Source organism: Cyclopterus lumpus, chromosome 3 (assembly GCF_009769545.1).
Source record: "Cyclopterus lumpus isolate fCycLum1 chromosome 3, fCycLum1.pri, whole genome shotgun sequence".
In the NCBI taxonomy this organism is placed as follows: Eukaryota; Metazoa; Chordata; class Actinopteri; order Perciformes; family Cyclopteridae; genus Cyclopterus; species Cyclopterus lumpus.
Genome location: NC_046968.1, coordinates 5,123,828 through 5,144,261, shown reverse-complemented (window position 1 = coordinate 5,144,261; position 20,434 = coordinate 5,123,828). Strand labels below are relative to the sequence as shown.

The following is a 20,434-nucleotide window of genomic DNA, read 5'->3' as shown; positions in this document are numbered from 1 at the left end:
CACCAAGAGGCTGTATGGACAGACAGCAGTGTGGGGGGGGGGGGGGGGGGGGGGGAAGAGAGAGAGAGAGGAGGATTACTCAATTTAATAGCTTTAATAGCTGACAATTTTATGAAATAAATAAATTGGCTGCCCACACTCCTGCCCTGGGTGACCAGCCTCCTCAGCACCATGCTAGCCCTCTGAAAAGCCAGCACTGTATCCCTCCTTCCCGCACAGGATGTGAGCATGCTGCCTGTGAAGCAAGGATACTTTCTTTTTTTCCCCTTTTTTTTCTTGAAAGAAGTCGATTTACATTAACAAATAAGTGACGTCTAAAATATATTCACATTTACAGTAAAACAACTATTTGTGGTCCTCTGTAATTCTGTAACTAACATTTTACTGGCCAATACCAAGCAGTGGAAAAATGTGTGTTTGTGGAGGCTAATGCTTTTGACCGGGTGAACCTCTTATAAATGCTCCGTGCATTATATGAGCTTTAATGTGTGCTCCTGAACCCAACGACTGCATCAATCATTCCGTCACATTGGAACGATTGAGAGGATAATGGAGGCCTGAACGGCTACAACAAATCTCAAGTGGTTATAGTGCATGCATGTGGTGATATGGCACAATACATACTACACATTTAAGTGTTTTAATATCCATTCTATTAACATCCATAAAAACATCAGCAAATGATCTTTTTTTAGACGTCTTCTTGGTCAATTGATCCGTTGAACACAGTCAAGTGCTTCGATTGTTATCGGCCAATATTTGTTCTAAATAAATTGATCAGTGGTTTCTATTAAGGCCTATCTAATCCACTGGTCTATGCTGTCACAGTAGCTAACATTTTAGCATGTGTTATGTAAGCAGACCAGTTTGAATATTATATGGGCTTATGGTGATATTTTAAGATTTTTTTTTTTTTAAAAGCATGTTGGCATGTATATCTATATCTATAGATATACATATCTATAGATAGATATGTATATATATATAGCACAATAAGAACAATTGATAAATTAAGAATACAAAAATACAAGTGAAAATCTAATAATATATGACATTTGAGAGGACATACTACTACAAATGAAAATGAAAATGGTGTTCACTAGATGTTTCTGTGTTATTTTACATAAAAAGTTTACTTTAAAACAATTCTGTTTTCAAGATAGATTTAAATACAACCTTGTCAAACCTTCAGCCCTTGATCAATTAGCAGCTGCCAGTTGCAGGTGCTGTACGTGTGCACCATGTGGCAACACATCCAGCATTTACATATGATACTCTAGTTAAGATTCTTACATGATGCGTTGTCTCTTGTGCCTTCTGTATGGCCTGTTTTTGTAAAGGAATAGGGGAAGCAAAGGTTCATAGATGAGACAAAGACAACAGTCAGTGACTGACTTCATGCATTTTGTATTAAGACAATATATTTATGCCGAATCCGGCAACTTAATTTGATGTGGCCCGCGACAGTTTAAAAGGCATTTGATAGTATCAAAATGAAATCCTATGCTGCTTTACAGTGTACAGTGACCATAGACTACATCTCCCACAATGCATTTTGATGTTGTGACCTGCAAATGAACGGCATTCCACCGTAAGAAAGCCCTATCGGCGTTCAACTAAAGACAAGTGATTAAATTGAAAAAGACCGACAATCCCAAAATGTCCAAGAAGAGAAAGATTGATGCAGAGGGAAGGCAATTTAAAGAAGATGGGAAAGAGAATTTATTTATTATTTATTTTAAGGAGCTTTAAGGAGCCCCAAACCACATAAAGGTAGGTGAGCAGGTGAGCCCCAGACCACATACAGGTATGTGAGCAGGTGAGCCCCAGACCACATAAAGCTATGTGAGCAGGTGAGCCCCAGACCACATACAGGTAGCTATGTGAGCAGGTGAGCCCCAGACCACATAAAGCTATGTGAGCAGGTGAGCCCCAGACCACATACAGGTATCTGAACAGGTGAGCCCCAGACCACATACAGGTATCTGAACAGGTGAGCCCCAGACCACATACAGGTAGCTATGTGAGCAGGTGAGCCCCAGACCACATAAAGCTATGTGAGCAGGTGAGCCCCAGACCACATACAGCTATGTGAGCAGGTGAGCCCCAGACCACATACAGCTATGTGAACAGGTGAGCCCCAGACCACATAAAGCTATGTGAGCAGGTGAGCCCCAGACCACATAAAGCTATGTGAGCAGGTGAGCCCCAGACCACATACAGCTATGTGAGCAGGTGAGCCCCAGACCACATACAGCTATGTGAACAGGTGAGCCCCAGACCACATACAGGTAGCTATGTGAGCAGGTGAGCCCCAGACCACATACAGGTATCTGAACAGGTGAGCCCCAGACCACATACAGGTAGCTATGTGAGCAGGTGAGCCCCAGACCACATAAAGCTATGTGAGCAGGTGAGCCCCAGACCACATACAGCTATGTGAACAGGTGAGCCCCAGACCACATACAGGTATCTGAACAGGTGAGCCCCAGACCACATACAGGTAGCTATGTGAACAGGTGAGCCCCAGACCACATAAAGCTATGTGAGCAGGTGAGCCCCAGACCACATACAGCTATGTGAGCAGGTGAGCCCCAGACCACATAAAGCTATGTGAGCAGGTGAGCCCCAGACCACATAAAGCTATGTGAGCAGGTGAGCCCCAGACCACATACAGCTATGTGAACAGGTGAGCCCCAGACCACATACAGCTATGTGAGCAGGTGAGCCCCAGACCACATAAAGCTATGTGAGCAGGTGAGCCCCAGACCACATAAAGCTATGTGAGCAGGTGAGCCCCAGACCACATACAGCTATGTGAACAGGTGAGCCCCAGACCACATAAAGCTATGTGAGCAGGTGAGCCCCAGACCACATACAGCTATGTGAGCAGGTGAGCCCCAGACCACATACAGCTATGTGAACAGGTGAGCCCCAGACCACATACAGGTAGCTATGTGAGCAGGTGAGCCCCAGACCACATACAGGTATCTGAACAGGTGAGCCCCAGACCACATACAGGTAGCTATGTGAGCAGGTGAGCCCCAGACCACATAAAGCTATGTGAGCAGGTGAGCCCCAGACCACATAAAGCTATGTGAGCAGGTGAGCCCCAGACCACATACAGCTATGTGAACAGGTGAGCCCCAGACCACATACAGGTATCTGAACAGGTGAGCCCCAGACCACATAAAGCTATGTGAGCAGGTGAGCCCCAGACCACATACAGCTATGTGAGCAGGTGAGCCCCAGACCACATAAAGCTATGTGAGCAGGTGAGCCCCAGACCACATAAAGCTATGTGAGCAGGTGAGCCCCAGACCACATACAGCTATGTGAACAGGTGAGCCCCAGACCACATACAGCTATGTGAGCAGGTGAGCCCCAGACCACATAAAGCTATGTGAGCAGGTGAGCCCCAGACCACATAAAGCTATGTGAGCAGGTGAGCCCCAGACCACATACAGGTATCTGAACAGGTGAGCCCCAGACCACATAAAGCTATGTGAGCAGGTGAGCCCCAGACCACATAAAGCTATGTGAGCAGGTGAGCCCCAGACCACATAAAGCTATGTGAGCAGGTGAGCCCCAGACCACATACAGCTACTGTATGTGAGCAGCTGGTCTACGGTCTCCCAAACCCGCTCAGGTCTTTTTTGATCCCTTTCTCCCTCCAACAACCAAGCACTGAGCTCACATCGGTTCCCGTCCATTTAGGGTTAACAAGATGATGCAGGACAACTGCTAAACCATTATACTTTAGGGAGGAGGGTCAACGGGCAAATCCATCTCTTTCCCCCTGGATTTGCAGGCTCATATTACATAAGGCGCCCTTGTTAGAATGTCAACCAGTCCAAAATGACAACCTGTGACCATGCCGAAATGTCATTTTAGTTGTGTGCACAATGTTTTGATTTGAGACCAGAATGCAGCTGTACATGCAATAACTGTAGCTGACAGCTTAGCTGCTTATTTTTAGTGAGTCCATGAATAAGCATCATAATTGCTTGCTTTTTGTCAACAGATCATGTTGATCCTTTGAGCCAGCACCTCACGATTTAAGGCATTGTACTTCTCCCTCTTTCTTTTATTAATGTTTACTATAGCATTAATAATGGGAGACTGGAGAAATGATGCTGCGTCTTCGATTCATGTAGCTGCTCTTTTCTTTTTCTGCCCGTCAGAAAATCTATCTCCATCGACCAAAATAGCGAACAGAGGTGGCGTATTTGTGTTGACTGGAGTCACTGAGCATGACTTTAATTTGCAGGTAGTTTCCAAGTTTCTCCCTCCAGGAGTGATAGCTCATCGGCGCCATTAGTTACCTAACCAGCCTGAGACTTGCCTGCAGCTGCCCCGTGTGTGTGTGTGTGTGTGTGTGTGCGTGCATGTGTGTTTATGCATGCACAATGTCCATGTGTACAAGCTCATCTTGCTTTATTACTTTACTTTATTTAATCTTGTTTTTCCTCATTCTCGTACACAAATGTATCGTGTGTTTGCATGTCTTGTCCAACTCTCGCCATCTCCCGTCCTTCTGGCACACACGCACTTTTCCATGTAAACACACACACACACGCACACAGAGGCAAACAAAGATTAACAGTCAGTGGCAAACACAAAAATCACGTCAGGGAGTTGACATGGGCAGATTTTATTTTGCTGTCCATTGCTTCCAATCTGATCTTGGCTGAAGGATTAACTCATATTACAGAACTTCATCTTACCTACTAGGATTCAATACCGCTGGTATTTAATGACCACCACACACAACGTGTGTGTGTGTGTGTGTGTGTGTGTGTGTGTGTGTGTGTGTATTAGAGAGTGAAGTGTAGTGTTTTTATCTATAGTGCTGTGCTTGTATGGAAGAGAAGAAGTGTGGCTGGGGGGAGGGGGGGGTCAAAGAGGCTCCATCCTGTCCATATCTGTATTTATTCCCTCTGAATGCTGCAAGCAGCCAGTCAACATCTGCCAGAAGATGCTGTGTTTGCCTTCATTCCCTTAATGAACGGAACAGCATTACAGTGTCTCTCTCTCTCACACACACACACACACACACACACACACATGCTCACACCATACAAATTCATCTCTCATTTGTTAGCTCAGGGCTTCTGAAAAAACTTGCACAAGATTGCATTCTCCGCCGACCTGGCCAAGTGGCCGACTCTGCAGAAGCTCCCCCACTGAGGAGGGGTAAATAAACCAGAGGGATCAGGGTCAGGGCACGCCTTTGGAGCTGGTTGAGATTGAGGATTCCTTTTAGCTAGGGATGGGGTTAATTTGGGTTACTCGCAGATGAAAAACGACTCCGGACCCAAAGAAAACCAATTCTGGATGGCGCCCGAAGTAGTAATCCCAGATTTAAAATGTTCATAGCAGCAACCCGGTGTGACTTTTAATCTCCCACATTTCCACCAGTGATTGCCTGGGCAGCTTTAGCATGTAGGGACAGTAACAATGTTCCTGAGACATGTATGCAAATGCAGAAGTCCTGCACTCGCTTTAAGTCGAGTATGATCCAATATACTGTTTATGTTGAGTGGAATGTTTCTGTCATGCAGTTTTTGTTCATCACTTTGACCACCCTGGGAGACAGATCCCTCTTCCTGAAGTTTCTGTCTTTCTTTTCCCCGTTAATGTTTTTGGGGATTTGTGGTTTTGGGCTACACAAAATTAAATTGAATCGAATTCAAATGCTCCAGCTGCAGTTTCACTCGGGTACATGGCAGAAACCTCAAGGCAAGACTTAGTGTCCTTTTGTTCAACTGTTAAGATTTCTATCCTGTCAGAAGAGTCCTTGAGGCATTTCAATGTCTTCGTTATCTTGTTGAATAATGTTATTGGATTTATTTTTACCTTTAGGATTTTCACGGCAATGTATTTGGCGACTGGGGATTCGTGTGTTTTCAATGCCACACATAACGTCCTCCCTGTGTCTCTCCGTCTCATCTCCTCCTCTCTCAGGTGCGAGTGGTTATTGTTGATGAAAACGACTGCGTTCCCGAGTTCCTCCAGTCCATTTACAGCAAGGATGGCGTACCGGAGACTGTGACGACAGCCACATCCCTGCTGCAAGGTGAGAATCCATAACCCCCCCCATCAAATTCCCGTCTGTATGTGTTGCACAGCATCGCTGAGTGCAACTTTTCGTGACCTTTCTTCCAGTAAAAACACCCAATACATTCCTCGTTGATTTTTCCATTGTGCATACTTGCTCAGGGATTTGGAGATGCACTTTACTGTTTTCTTTAGCTTTGGGTGCTCAAACAATCCTAAAGAAAAGGCCGAAAGGAAGATACTTTAGTGTTATTTTTCTATTAAACTTCACCAATTAAAAAAACTCCCACGCAATGTTGAAAAGGGTCTCCGAACCCACCTGATAAACACGATACATACTGAATTAATCATGATTTTAGTGCACGTCTGGTTTTAATGAATATTACAGTTACTCGTGAAGTGAATCTCGTCCATCCATATGAGGTGGTTGTAAAACTTCTAGACATGATCAAAATCACTTTATATTCTACTTCACGAATTAGTGTGTGTGTGTGTGTGTGTGTGCCTGTGTCTGTGGGGTCTGTGCAATGGAAATGTTTGAGAAGCCCCACTTCTTTCCTGAACAAAATAAGAGTGACTGAGCTTCTGTTTTATTTTTTTACATTCATGTGTTTGGTAGGGAAACTGAGGAGGTACTTGTCAGCACTGGCAGCTGTGAAATCACCAGCACTTCCATCGGTGCCGCTGCTCCAGCCTCTCCTTCCTGTCTGTAACGACCCAATTTCCACACGGGGCTCTCTTAAGTTTCATCTTATGTGTGGAAATATTCATTTTTACCGTTGCGGGTGCGACTTGTTACAATTTGATCTGTCACAGTGTGGCTCAACGCTGGGAAGGCCACTTCCCGGGTTTCTGACTGCCCGCCAACGAAACTGACGGCAAAACATGTCACACTTCTCTATCCCTCGACATGCTGCATAAGGAATACTGTGGCAGCGGGGTGTGGCTAGGCTCAGCTGCAGAGTGGGTGGAGCGGGGGTGTGAGGGCAATCGTGAGGGCAGTAACAGGTTTTATTTGTGTTGATTACGCTTCTGGTAGCGAACGATCCAGGCATCCGCTACCCGCTCTTCTCTCCTCTCCAGCTACTCCTGCTCTTATATGGAAAACAAAACACACACACGCAATTGATCCCAGCTGAGGCTGATTTACACATCACGACACCGTTCCCTGAACCCCCCCCCCGCTCCACCCACTCTGCAGCTGAGCCTAGCCACACCCCGCTGCCACAAATACATATTGTGTTTGAACATGTATGTATTGATCCCGCTTTCTGTCTGCAGATCACAACAAAGTGGGACTTCAAATTCAGTAAACGGGTTTACTTACTGTTGGCTTAAGGTGGAAAATAAAACCCTGCATGCACTACGTAAATTATTAATGTCTGCTTTTATGACATGGCATTGAAAGTGCTCATGAACTTACTGCTGCAGGCAGAAAAACCTTTTGGATCGGGTTGACATTACAAAGCATCGGAGAGGCACCGTGTCTCAATGAACACCGGGAGGGAATTTCTCCAAATTTGGGACAAACTTCCCGCTTGGACTCAAGGATGAACTAAATTAGAACATTTTCGGTGGCGGATGTTTCGAGGTCACTTCTCTTCTTTTTTTTTAAACTCCAGAATTCATATTCTAATTACGGGGATTTCCACAAGGACGTCTGAATGGATAACGTGATTACGTGACGACGTTGTGGACAGATGTGGATGTGGACTGCAAACTGACTGGCTGGTGGAGGCAGCAATTCTAGTAACGCGTGTGCCTTTTTGATGAAGGGCAAATGAGTAGCATAAACAAGGCACTCCCTAAAAGACCATTTTCTTTCTTTCTTTCTGCTTCCCCATAACTGGGCAAAAGCAACTTGCTGTTCCCTAAATAAAACTGCAAATATGTGTTGCTTGTAGACCCGTTATTTTTACAGTTCAAAGTAATAAATCACATATCGTATTGACACGTGAGAGTGCTTTGTCAATATATTGAGCGGGGTTGGATTTGTGTACTCTCCTGCATTTTAGTGCACAACAAAGATAAATCTGTTACGACTGAAACAATTAGTAGAGAGCACTCGCAAGGCCCCACGCAGTGAAAAGCTATGAAGCGCAGCTTGACGGATACAACGTCAGAAGATTGTGTGCAATAACGCCATTCAACGCCAACACAAAAAAAAAAGAAGAGGATTCTCAGCCCATTGTGAGAGCAATTCAACCCATCAGGAAATGAACAGCAGAGTCAAACAATAACTGATTATCTGATGAAATGCCACAATGAATGTTTGAAGCTGTGAAAGATCAGATAAAAAATGATGATTATGTTGACAATAAGTACGTTTGTGACCTAACTTAATTTAGGTCTGTAATTATTTTGTGTGAAACACTTAAGGACATCCCACGTTGCGCTTCGGAAAAACAGCCGTTTTCAGTTAGTAAATAACTAGTTTGTTTTTATATATAGGAAATATTCTGTTGAAAAACAGACTTAAAGTATATAGTAAATATTGTGTTTGAAAACAAAAACGGTTGTACTGTTCATTTTTTATTTACATTCATCCCATGATGCTTGATCTTTAGTATGAAGTCATTTCTCAGTCCCATTTTATCTCAATCTCTCTCACATTTGGTAAAAACACTTTTACTCAAAAAACGATATTACAAAATTTGGTTTTAGACATTTATTACATGCATCTACTGTTTCATTCATATAGTCCACCACTTTTGTGAACCTAAGGCTTTGGTAAACAACAGTTTTTTCACAAGAGGTTTGAAGAATTTTAATAAATCAGACTTCAAACTTTCTTGCTTTAGGGCCAAATGACCTCTTTCCACTGTGCCTGAAGACAATGGTGCTTCATTATCTAGATAGCTGAGGTTGTTCTGCAATTTTGTATGTGTAACACGTGGGTATGTATCAAATGCAAGTGCCTTTTAAAAAGTGAATTTAAGAAATTATGTAAAATTGCGAAAAAGACCTTGGACCCCAGTTAAGGTTATAAGTTACAGAAATTGCTCAGAGAGAACGAGCGAGTCAGTAAGAGGGACATATCTCATTGAGATGTACAGGTGTCCCTGTTACCTGCTGTTACATGTGGAGCATCCCGTAGCGTCCATTGGTAAAGCCGTCCATTAAACGGCGCTGTGAGGGGAAACAAAGACCTATAAAAGATGTCAAACTGTTCTCAAATTCACGGTCATGAGTGTTCTGTACTTTGCTTTCGTCTTACGAGAGACAAACAAAAACGGCTACGAAATGTGCAATAATCACATATCAACTCCAGCAATACTGTAGCACATAAAATGGTTTTGCTCATATTTAAGCCAATAACATTTATATATAAGTAAATAAATAGATACTGTAGCAGCCTATGCCAACATATGAAAGAAAAGATTTGGCTTTGCTGTTTATGGATCTCGTCCTCTGCGTTTCAGGACCCAGGACAGTGCCGCTTACACGCACACACACACACACACACACACACACTCACACACACACATACTGTATATACTGTATACACACACACACGTATATATACACACACACACACTACAACAACAAACAGCGCTATTTGTCTGAGAATAACTAATAATAATTGGGGTAATGTTGATCCACGATGAATAATGCATGATGCCGGGTAACTTTAACTTGTGTCAAGTACTATTTGGTATTTTCGGGGTAAAGCATTTATATGAAATAACAACCCCAAAAGAAGCTTACACATTCGATGACTGATTTGGATGTTGGTTTCCATGGCAAGTCGTCCTTTCTAAAATATCTTCATGGAACACCAGATGAAATGATAGAAATGCTTGCATGGCCATGGAAGCTGTCAAAGTCCCAGGTTCCATTCCAGCCTTTATTGTATGTAATTCTCTCTCTCTCTCTCTCTCTCCCACTTTTGTCGTCTGCCAAACTCGAGTGAGTGATGGAGAAAGTTAATGAGTGAGCAAGGGAATGAGGAATGAGGTTGGTGTGGGAGGCACAGCAGGTGCTCAGCTTGCTGCCATCAACAGGTGCACTAAGGGAGGCGAGAAGTTCCACCCTGCTGCGCTGCTGTGTGTGTGTGTGTGTGTGTGTGTGTGTGTGTGTGTGTGTGTGTGGGGGGGGGGGGCAGGGGTGTTGTGTATGTATGTTTGCACATTTGTTTTGGGGGCGAGGGCTGCCTGTAATTTAATGAGTATTTTTGGCAAACCAAAAATATCAGTGTTTCCCAAATCAGACAAATCAGATAAAAAAAAGATACCTCTTTTTTATTTTTTATTCTGAAGTGCAATGAAATGCTTGAATGAACGTCACAATGACTAATTCTGCCCGATTCAGTTCTGAGGGCACCTGAAGCTGAACAGCCCAGCCTCCGTAAAAACCATGTGTGTTTTTTTTATTTCCCCTGACTTCATCAAACGGGTTAAAAGGCACAGTATTAAATTCAATGAGGGAGAAATGGGCATCCAGCATCGTTTTGCTAAATCATGTGCTGGTAATCCTATAATCACTTCCATCACGAGAGTGGACAAATGTGTACTTCGCCAAGTCGGATAAAAGAACCGCAGATTGCCAAGCAAGCCAATTATGTTGCTTCCCATAGAGATCTGAGTCTCCTGCAGTTTCCATCTTCACTACAAAATCATTATTTTTCAGACTGACGTGTAGCGATGCCAGCACAACAATGCTGATTCAAGATTACAGAGCGTATTGCTGATGAATACATGCTCAAACAGTGCTCTGAAGAGGAAAAATCTCTACTTAGTAAATTAGATATTGACTCATGTGTGACATGGAATAGGACGCCGGGCAGACACCGGCGCCGCAGTCCATTTTCTCCCCATCGTCGGTGGTTGAGAGGTTATCCATCACTTTACTGCATCAAAACGGCTGCATTTCAGTTGTAATTCAGGAAAATGTCAGTCCTCGTAACCCGGACGGCAGTGCAGGGTAAACATCCGTAAATTCACTTCATCCAGCTTGTGAATCTGACCATGAATCTAAATAACAGACTTTACAAAACACCATGATTTGTAATAAATGAAATACAAAAAAGTGCGTGTGGACACTCGGCCGGACATTTTTTTCCTCCGCTAAAAAGAAGGCAATGTGACATGCAGCTGTAAACCAAAGCTTCGGGCAATTTAATGATAAGACTCCCTGACAGTTACTTAGTGTTTACTATACATTACAATGTTTTTCTGAATATTATAGTTTTAGGAACGTCCTTGCCTTCTCATTCACGCCGCCATCCGCTCTTCTGCTCCGCTTGTGATCTTTTTTTCACATTTGTATGCATTTATTTCTTTATTAAGTCAATCCGTGTGGTTGTAAGATACTGCAGGTCAAGAATGGGTAGTAGGCGTGATTTTCACATGAAATTCTATAAACTGCACACAACATGTTCATGCTTATCAGCCAGGCCATTATGGGGGGCTTTAAACCAAAACATAATTAGAAAATGTCTACATTATTTTCATTGACTGCCGTCTAGGTGATGATCCTCAGGCCAACATTTTAATGACAAAGCTCAAACCAGATCACAGGTTAGGTGTGACAGCATCCTCGTTTCCCTTTTTGTTTGTTTGTTTTTCCTTTCCATCTTTTTTGGATTTGTAACTTCTTTCATATTCTCGGACTGATTTTCATTAGGCTTTCCAATTAGTAATAACGTAATGCACCTCTCTGTTGCAGTTCAATTTAATGGTTTAGGGGCACTTTCATCTTGCACCTTTATGGGGGAAGATGGTTTTAGAAATTGAATTGACTTTAGTTTAATTTGATGGTTGTTCAAGATGATGAAAGACCGGAGGCCACAGTCTAAAACAAACAAACATGTTATTCAATACAACAACACTTGCGAAATTAATGAATCTGTTATATTTCAGTTCAAATTGGACTCGTACTGACATAATGGAATACAACTAATTATGTGGATAAACACTGACAGTATATAAACCATCTTTTAATGAACTGAGATTTTGTTTTAATAATAATGCATTTAATTTATACAGCGCTTTTCGTGATACTCAAAGACACTTTACATAACATAATAACATCCTAAAAGCTAAACAATAAGAAGAACTAAAATACAAGTAAAACAAATAGGGACTTTGTTAGTTGCTTGGACCCTAATAAATAAAATAATAAAAACATGGAGCAAACAATCACACATTAAAAGCAGTTCTGAACAGGTGGGTTTGGATTTGCGATTTGAATGAGGAAAGATCAGTGCAGTCTCGGATGAGTTTGGGGAGAGAGTTCCAGAGGGAGGGGGCAGATATGGAGAAGGCTCTGTCACCCCACGTCCGGTGCTTGGTCCTATGTGGGATGGACAGGAGATTGGCATCAGAGGAGCGGAGCTGACGGGATGGAGTGTGGTGGTGGAGCAGGTCGGTGAGGTAGGAGGGGGCCTGATTATGGAGGGCTTTGTGAGTGAGGAGAAGGATTTTGTATTGGATCCGTTGTGGGACGGGGAGCCAGTGAAGGCTCCGGAGAACAGGGGTGATGTGATCACAGGAACGGGAGTGGGTGAGCAGGCGAGCAGCAGAGTTCTGGATGTATTGGAGTTTGTTTAGGATTTTGGAAGATGTGCCATAAAGAATACTATTGCAATAGTCAATTCTGGAGGTGATGAAGGCGTGGATTAAAGTTTCAGCAGCAGATGAGGAAAGTGATGAGCGGAGACGGGCAATGTTTTTTAGGTGGAAGAAGGAGGTTCTGGTGATTTGTTTGATGTGATGTTCAAATGAGAGGTTGCTGTCAAACATGACTCCGAGGTTGCGGATTTGAGGGGAGGGAGACAGAGTGGAGTTGTCAATGGTGAGGCAGAAGTTGTGACTGGTTTTGGTGAGAGATTTGGGGCCGATGATGATCATATCCCATTTATCACAGTTGAGTTTGAAAAAAAAAAATGGCTGCACGGTGGTGTAGTGGCTAGCACTGTCGCCTCACAGCAAGAGGGCCGCGGGTTCGATTCCCGGACGGAGCGGTCCTTCTGTGTGGAGTTTGCATGTTCTCCCTGTGGCAGCGTGGGTTCTCTCCGGGCTCTCCGGCTTCCTCCCACAGTCCAAAGACATGCTGCAGGTTAATTGATCTCTAAATTGCCCATAGGTGTGAATGTGAGAGTGAATGGTTATATGTCCCTACATGTGCCCTCGATGGACTGGCGGCCTGTCCAGGGTGTCCCCTGCCTTCGCCCTATGTCAGCTGGGATAGGCTCCAGCGCCCCCGCGACCCTAATGAGGATAAGCGGTAATGAAAATGGATGGATGGATGGATGGAGTTTGAGAAAATTGGTTTGCATCCATGATTTAATGTCAGTGAGGCAGTTGGTCAGAGCGGAGTGAGTAGTAGTGGTAATGGCTTTTGTGGAGATGTAGAGCTGGACATCATCAGCGTAGCAGTGGAAAAGGAGACCGTGATGACGTATGATGTTTCCAAGAGGGAGCAGGTAGAGGATGAACCGAAGAGGACCAAGCACCAAACCCTGGGGGACGCCCTGAGACAGAGGAGCAATGGAGGAGGTGCAGTTGTTGATGCTGATGAATTGTTGTCTGTTTGTTAGATATGATTTGAGCCAGGAGAGAGCAGTTCCGGTGGTGTTGAGGGACGATTCGAGGCGGGAGAGAAGGATGTTGTGGTTGATGGTGTCGAAGGCTGTTTTGTTTTGTTGACATGTTATTAAAAGTGTGCTGAGAGTTTCTCCGAGGCTTTGTGGCAATGGCGAAGCAGAGTTTGTGAGCTGAAGCAAACTGGACGTTAATGTGCCGGCATTTATTCACGCGCCCGGGTGTTTGTGTTTGTTTTTGTGTGTGTGTGTGTGTGTGTGTGTGTGTGTGTATGGGTGCGAGCCAAATGCAATGTAAGGTAAATTGGAGAATTGAGAGTTTGATGGCAAAATGACTTGTTAGCAGAAAATATGCTTATTCAAATCCCCGGTGGATCTTTTCACTTTCAGCAAGGCAATCAATTTGTGGCCGAGCGAGTTACGGGCTCCATGGATTCCCAATGTGCACTGGGGAAACAGAAATGTTGCAAAATGACACTCCTTTCAATGCATTGCTTTCTGTGCAAATATCACTTCCTCCCTTGGTGTGAACATTTTGGTCAGTGGGGGCATCACTTCCTCTTCAATCTTCACTTTGGTCACAAAGCAGGAGAATATAGATATCTGTGCTCATGTTCAGGTCCTTTGCTCAAATACAAAAATAGAAGAAGAACAAAACAGAACGTCTCATAGGATTATTAAGGGAACAGAATGTACTTCATTGTTTAATTCAGCTGATATTTTCTCTTTCATCACGACTTAGATCATTATGCTTTACTGGCATAATGAGTACGTTTGTTGCAGAAAAAAAGGTGAAAAATTATAACATAGTTATGAATTCTGTATGCCACTTTTTTAAATCAGTCCTGGAAATGTTTTTGAGAGAGATTCTATACAATGTTGCTGAAACTGGTTACATGTAGACATTTGAAAAATGTTTAACCTTTCAGATAGATTTTGCCCAATGTTGACGGATGCTACGCTAACCATATGAATGAAAATGTGCAGTTAATATTTTCCAACTTTGCAAAAAAACGGCATTAAAAAAGATCTGTACTCTACAATGTTATTTGTATAGAGATTTTTTGTTTTTATGCGATGGTAAAGAAAACTTTACTTTAGCAATTTCATATATACTTCTCAATTTAGTTAACCTACAAGGATTTATGGATTGCAGAAATGTTGACTGAGAAAGCTAAACAAAAGTTTGAAAGAATGTGTGCGTTCAGACCGAATGAATGACAGCCATGGCTACATTATCCACAATCCATGCCCATGCTTTCACAGCAAGGGGTAAACAGAGCGCCTACTACACCATTCAGCCCATTGGTGAATGGTGTAGTAGGCCTAATTGGTATTAGAGAGCCCTGGTGGGCCCTGGTTTTGTCTTTAAGTCCCCCTAACGTCTTTCTTCCGATTCTCTCTTTCTCTCTTGTCATCTCTAGTGTCCGCCAATGACTGTGACTCCGAAGAGAATGCAGAGCTGACCTATTACACCCTGAGTCCAGACTTCACCATTTCCCCTCACGGGACCATCTTCCCCGCAGGGCCTCTGGACTACGAGAGGCACAACCACCTGTACGAGTTTGTGGTGATGGCGGTAGACAAGGGGGAGGTCCCTCGCACCGGCACAACTACCGTACGGATTCGAATGGCCAACGTCAACGACGAAGCGCCCGAGTTCTCCCAGCACATGTAAGTAAGAGTCGGGGGTGTCCGAAATCCAGCTTTTTCCCGCGGCTGTTCACTTAAAACACAATGGAAAGAGGTTTTGATGGGATGCGATGAAATTTGCAGTTAGCTGTAACTTGTAAAAGCTGTGATAAGCTGAGTAGGGGGACCCTCAGTTGTTAGCAGCATCGCCCTGGACTCCATTCAGTTCTGCAGGCTTTAATTGCAACAATTGAACAATTGGGATTAGGAAATATAATTAAATAAATAAAGGAAAACAAAATGAATCTGATCGATTTTATTTTCAGGTGCACATGTACCATGTCACACTTTAGAGCCGCTGCATACTGTGGGGGGAGGGGGGGGGGGGGGGGGGGGGGTTTCATATGCGCTGTAATCTGACGGAAAAAGACACCATAATAAAAAGAATCATTAGATGCAGCCCAAGTTCAATTTCAGCCGCTGTCTGGCATTTGTTCGGTGGCATGGCAGAAAACGCTGCAGTGCTTTCTATGTGCTCTTCTCTACTTTTGAATTGAGGTGATGGATTCCGTTATCCCTTTTGATTTTCTTTCTTTATCGTATGAAGACGCACATTCAACAGGTTGATGCATCAGAGAGAGAGAGAGAGAGAGAGAGAGAGAGAGAGCGCATTGCAGTTGCCATTTACCACAATTCCAGTGATGCTGTGGTGCTTGCATCTTTTAATTGGTTGATTTTCAGGCAGAGTGGTGAGGCAGGGTCAATCAACCATGCCCACCACCAACCTCAGGAGGCTTGTTCCTGCACTATTGCGTGTCTGTGTGTTCTCTTTCTGAGAATATGTGTGTGCGTTCTGTTACCGAGAAGGTCCCTGCAACGTGTTGGTATGTCGTTATAACGTGCATTCATGCTTCTGATATGCATGTGTGTTGGGTTGTATTGATTTACTAGACGAGCGACAGCAGAATCCCGCAGCTGCTACAAAAAAACAGGTGCTGGGCAATCAATGATGTATCACTAACACACACACACACACACACACACACACAGACACATATGCATGTATGCACACACGGAGCTCCAGAGTCATCCATGCAGGCACACACGTGCACTAAGGCATGAATATGCAGACACACACATCTGTCGTGTCATTGAGGAAATGGATAGCAGGGCAGTTTGGGTGGATGCAATTCATGCAGATGAAGTCCCTTTCTTTGCTCTGTTTCCCTCTGTGTGTGTGACTGTGTGTGTGTGTGTGTGTGTGTGTGTGTGTGTGTGTGTGGGAAGTCAATGCATGTGATGGACAAAGAGGAGAAGACGGACAGAGAGAGAAGTCATTAAATATATCATTATCTGGGCAGAAAATCTGTCTTATTTGTATCGATTCTTGGAGTTTGAAGATTGCGATGATGAGTTTCCAAGTGCGTATGCAAAGGGGGGGGGGAAGGGGGTTGTGATGTCTTCCTTTATAAAATCTTTAAGATGCACTTAATTTCCTGCCTTCTGGGAAATTTGAATGCCCCCTTTTCGTCGATTAGTTGACTTAAATCCACAAAGTCAAATAATAATTTAATTTCTAAAGAAAGGCTAATCTCTGCTGAGTGAACACACAGGCATTCTTGATTTACTCTTCCCTCTTTTGTGTCTTGTGTTTGGGGAATTACAGTATTTAGATGAGCGAGTGGCATTCATACAATGCATCTTAATTCATTTATAAACCCCTGGACTTGAATAGCTCATGTGTATTTCAGCAAGATATCGGCATATTCAAAACATTTCCCACATGTCTGTGTTGTTTGTCGAAAAATGAACTCGTAATATTAATGGAAATCAAAGTTGTAATATTACAAGAACAAAGTTGTCATTTAATCAGAAATAATGTTTAAATAAAAGATCTACCTGTCCTATGAAACCAAACCTAACAGTCACACTTGTGATAAGGCGCACATCTCATCATTGTTTGGCTTATTGTCCACACAAATGTCAACTTCCATACTTCCCTACACGTAAATTGCAGACTCGATCCAACAGAATCGTTCAAACCATCAGTGAGCTAAACCTATTCCATAAGCACCTAGTCAATTGTAAAAGACAACTCAAATCTCAGCTCGATATTATCCTTATCTTTTGTAGAAATACAATATATATCCATTTCAGGCTCAACGTATTCAAATTATACAGTATATAACAGTATTATTTTAAGGGGGGGGTCATTGCTACTTTCTTTTGAATGCCGTGGTGTTGATGTTGTAACTGACCAGCAGTACAAGAAGGAAAGACAGAATTAAGGAACATCACTTATTACTGTATCGACCATCAACTGCCTGTTACCACGGAAACCACCCTGAAAGCCTTCCTCCACCGTTGGATCTAGGGTCCAGTCCAGAAAAGAGCGCTGACGTGTAGTTGATTAGTAGCTCATGAGCAGAATCAAAATGTATATTTCTCAATGATTACTTTGGAATTGGAATTTTTGGAACTGGTTCGCGTTGCCCAACCTTAACTTCCAGTGGAGAAAACGTGATGGAGTGCCCTCTCAGGGTTGAGCGTGAAGTTACTGTTGCCAAGCTTTTCAGGCTGAATGGGTATGAATGGGTGTGAATGACGACCTGTAGTGTTAAAGCGCTTTGAGTGGTCGGAAGACTAGAAAAACGCTTTACAAGTACAGTCCCATTTGCCGATCATGTTTCCATTTTGAGAAAATGCAACTCGTTAAACCTCAAGAGAAGTTCTCATAATTCTCAAGGAGCAGCATTTTAAATTCTGAACAAGAATATGGCAGAAAAACAGCAAGTAAAAAACTCTATCTGAGCAGAGTGTGTGTGTGTGTGTGTGTGTGTGTGTGTGTGTGTGTGTGCGCGTGGGTGTGTGTGTCGCTATTGTTTGCAGTGTTGGCGCCACGTTGAGAGCCGTTGGAATCGCTACCAATCCCGTGTCATGCAACCTCTACGACAGGCGTACTGACAGAAGTCGAGGAACAGGAAGCAGTTGATCTTACAGGCATTGTTTGTAGTTCAACACTTCATTTCATTTTTGTGTCTGCTTGCACGGTCAATAATATCCTCGCTTCCATCATCTTTCTGGAGTATTTGGATGATCGTTTTGCACGTCTATCTTTTGGTGCATCTTCAGCTAAAAAACAAAGAAGATTACAATTAAACATCTACATGCTAATATTCAAACAAAAGTGTGCGTACATGTTGTCCCTACATCACTGGTGATCAGCAGGAGAGTGTTAAAGGGAGTCCATCCTCACAGTAACTCACAGTTCAGCACTCTTGTCATTTCTGTACGGAGAGAGTTAAGAGGTGCCGACACAGAAACTTGGAGCCATGCTATAATTGCATATTCGCACACACGAGTGTCCAGGTTTCTCCGTGTCAACATCATTACCCGAATACGATCCTTTAAGAACATTCTAAAGATTCAACGCATCGAGCTTTTAAAGTCGACCGGGGTAAACAGAGCAGAACCCAGCAGACGTGGGAATATCTCGGCAAACACTCGGCTCACCTATACGTACCTCACCCACCGCGTTAACAAGATGGCATCATTTAAAATGTCAGAGCCTGGACTGATTATACGGCCATAGCGTACGATGCCGCCTCAGTGCAACAGTTATTTCTGCACCTCGCGTCCACCCAATTGAAACAAGCAAACGGAAAGATAGCTTTGTAAGTACTGATTAACGGGGAATCAGACAGGAGGCGTTCCAGCAAACAATCAATGAGCAGCAGTTGGGTCAGCTGACGGTCCTGGTCCCCCAACTATTTAACACATACACACACGCACACACTCCATTAACACTTCTCTCCCCTCTATTCTCCATCTATGCCTTATCTGTATAAACCAAAATGAACTCAATAATTAAATTGAGTAATTAATGTTCACAACTGACATCAGCCCCCCCCCCCCTCCCCCGAATGAAAACAAACTGAAACATAAAAAGTAAAACAAAAAGGTTACAAAAGTAATCAGTGTGTGGCGGTGTATGTCTGAGGCGGATTTCAATTGGTTGCGGCATTGATCCGTCCAAATTAGAGTTGTGGCGGAGCCCAGATGTGATTGCGAAAGGCGTCTCACTGCCGCTGGACTGCTGGGCGGTTACGTCCCGATCCCTCTCCACTCTCTCTCTCTCTATAGAGAGACACTCACACGTCCTTCATGCACTAGAAGCAGACAGCATCGGCTGGGAAGCATTAGAGAGAGGTATTTGTTTAAGTTAGGTTGATGTTAGCGTCAATAGGTTCACCCTTAAAATACCAAGTTATTGACATCTTGCTAGGCTTAATATTTTCAATTTAATGGTCGTCAATGTAACTACAGGTCTCCTTTGCATTTGTCTTCTTTACCATGTCATTATATTATTATATATTAATATATTAATACAAGTTCATTCTTTTGTCGGTTCTTCTCCAAAGGTCCAGTAACACGATTTCAGCGCGCATGGCCTTTTAAAAAAAGCTGCCGTCTTCTTTTTAGAAATCTTTGAATAATTGTTTTCAGTTTCAAGAGGAATGACGTATTTCTGTGGCCCATGAGCAGACTTAAGTGAATATACTGGAGTACCATTGAATACCATATTTGTGCAATGTTAGTTATTGCAGCCGGCAGTTTTTCCACTTAGTTATTTCTGTTTTTAAACAAATGAATTGGAGGTAAGTAAACTGTGAGAGTGCTTTGGATTTTTGGGAAGAAGAATGCTCAGAGATAGTTTCTTAAGTAGTTCTTTTTAGATCTTTCTTGTAAACAAGCTTCATAAATACTGTTTGACCAGAAGACTTTTGAATTTACAGGGTCTGATTTAAATTGTGTTTCATATTTATTCTATTTATCATCCTCGTTGACCTTGTTTTGGTTTGAAAAAAAAGGGTTGACACAATCATAGATTTAAGAGGGAAAAATAAAAATGCCAAAGCATGGTTTACATTTTGTAACACCATCATTGTATGTGCCGTCATCATTTTACATCTTAAATTTGCAAATAAATGTTATTTCTTATATATTATAAACAATAAATAAATACTGATCACAGTTTCCTGGGATATTGTCCTCAGATCACATCATTATTTTCCAACAAACAGTTACAAGTTGTGTTTAACATAGAACTTAAATGAGCAGACATCAACATGGTTTAATTATTTAATAAGCTGTTTGACTAATTGATTAATCAACTAATTGTTTCACGGCCAGAAGTTT

The 20,434-nt window shown here is 42.9% G+C and overlaps 1 protein-coding gene across 1 annotated transcript in view; it reads left to right on the top strand.

Moving 5' to 3' along the window:
• The window catches only part of si:ch211-186j3.6 (neural-cadherin), a 272,276-nt gene that overhangs the window by 87,887 nt on the left and 163,955 nt on the right, over positions 1 to 20,434 (top strand). The window contains exons 5-6 of the mRNA XM_034527653.1: positions 5,968 to 6,079; positions 15,028 to 15,277. Coding sequence (XP_034383544.1) covers positions 5,968 to 6,079; positions 15,028 to 15,277 — 362 coding nt within the window. The remainder of the gene's footprint in view (positions 1 to 5,967; positions 6,080 to 15,027; positions 15,278 to 20,434) is intronic.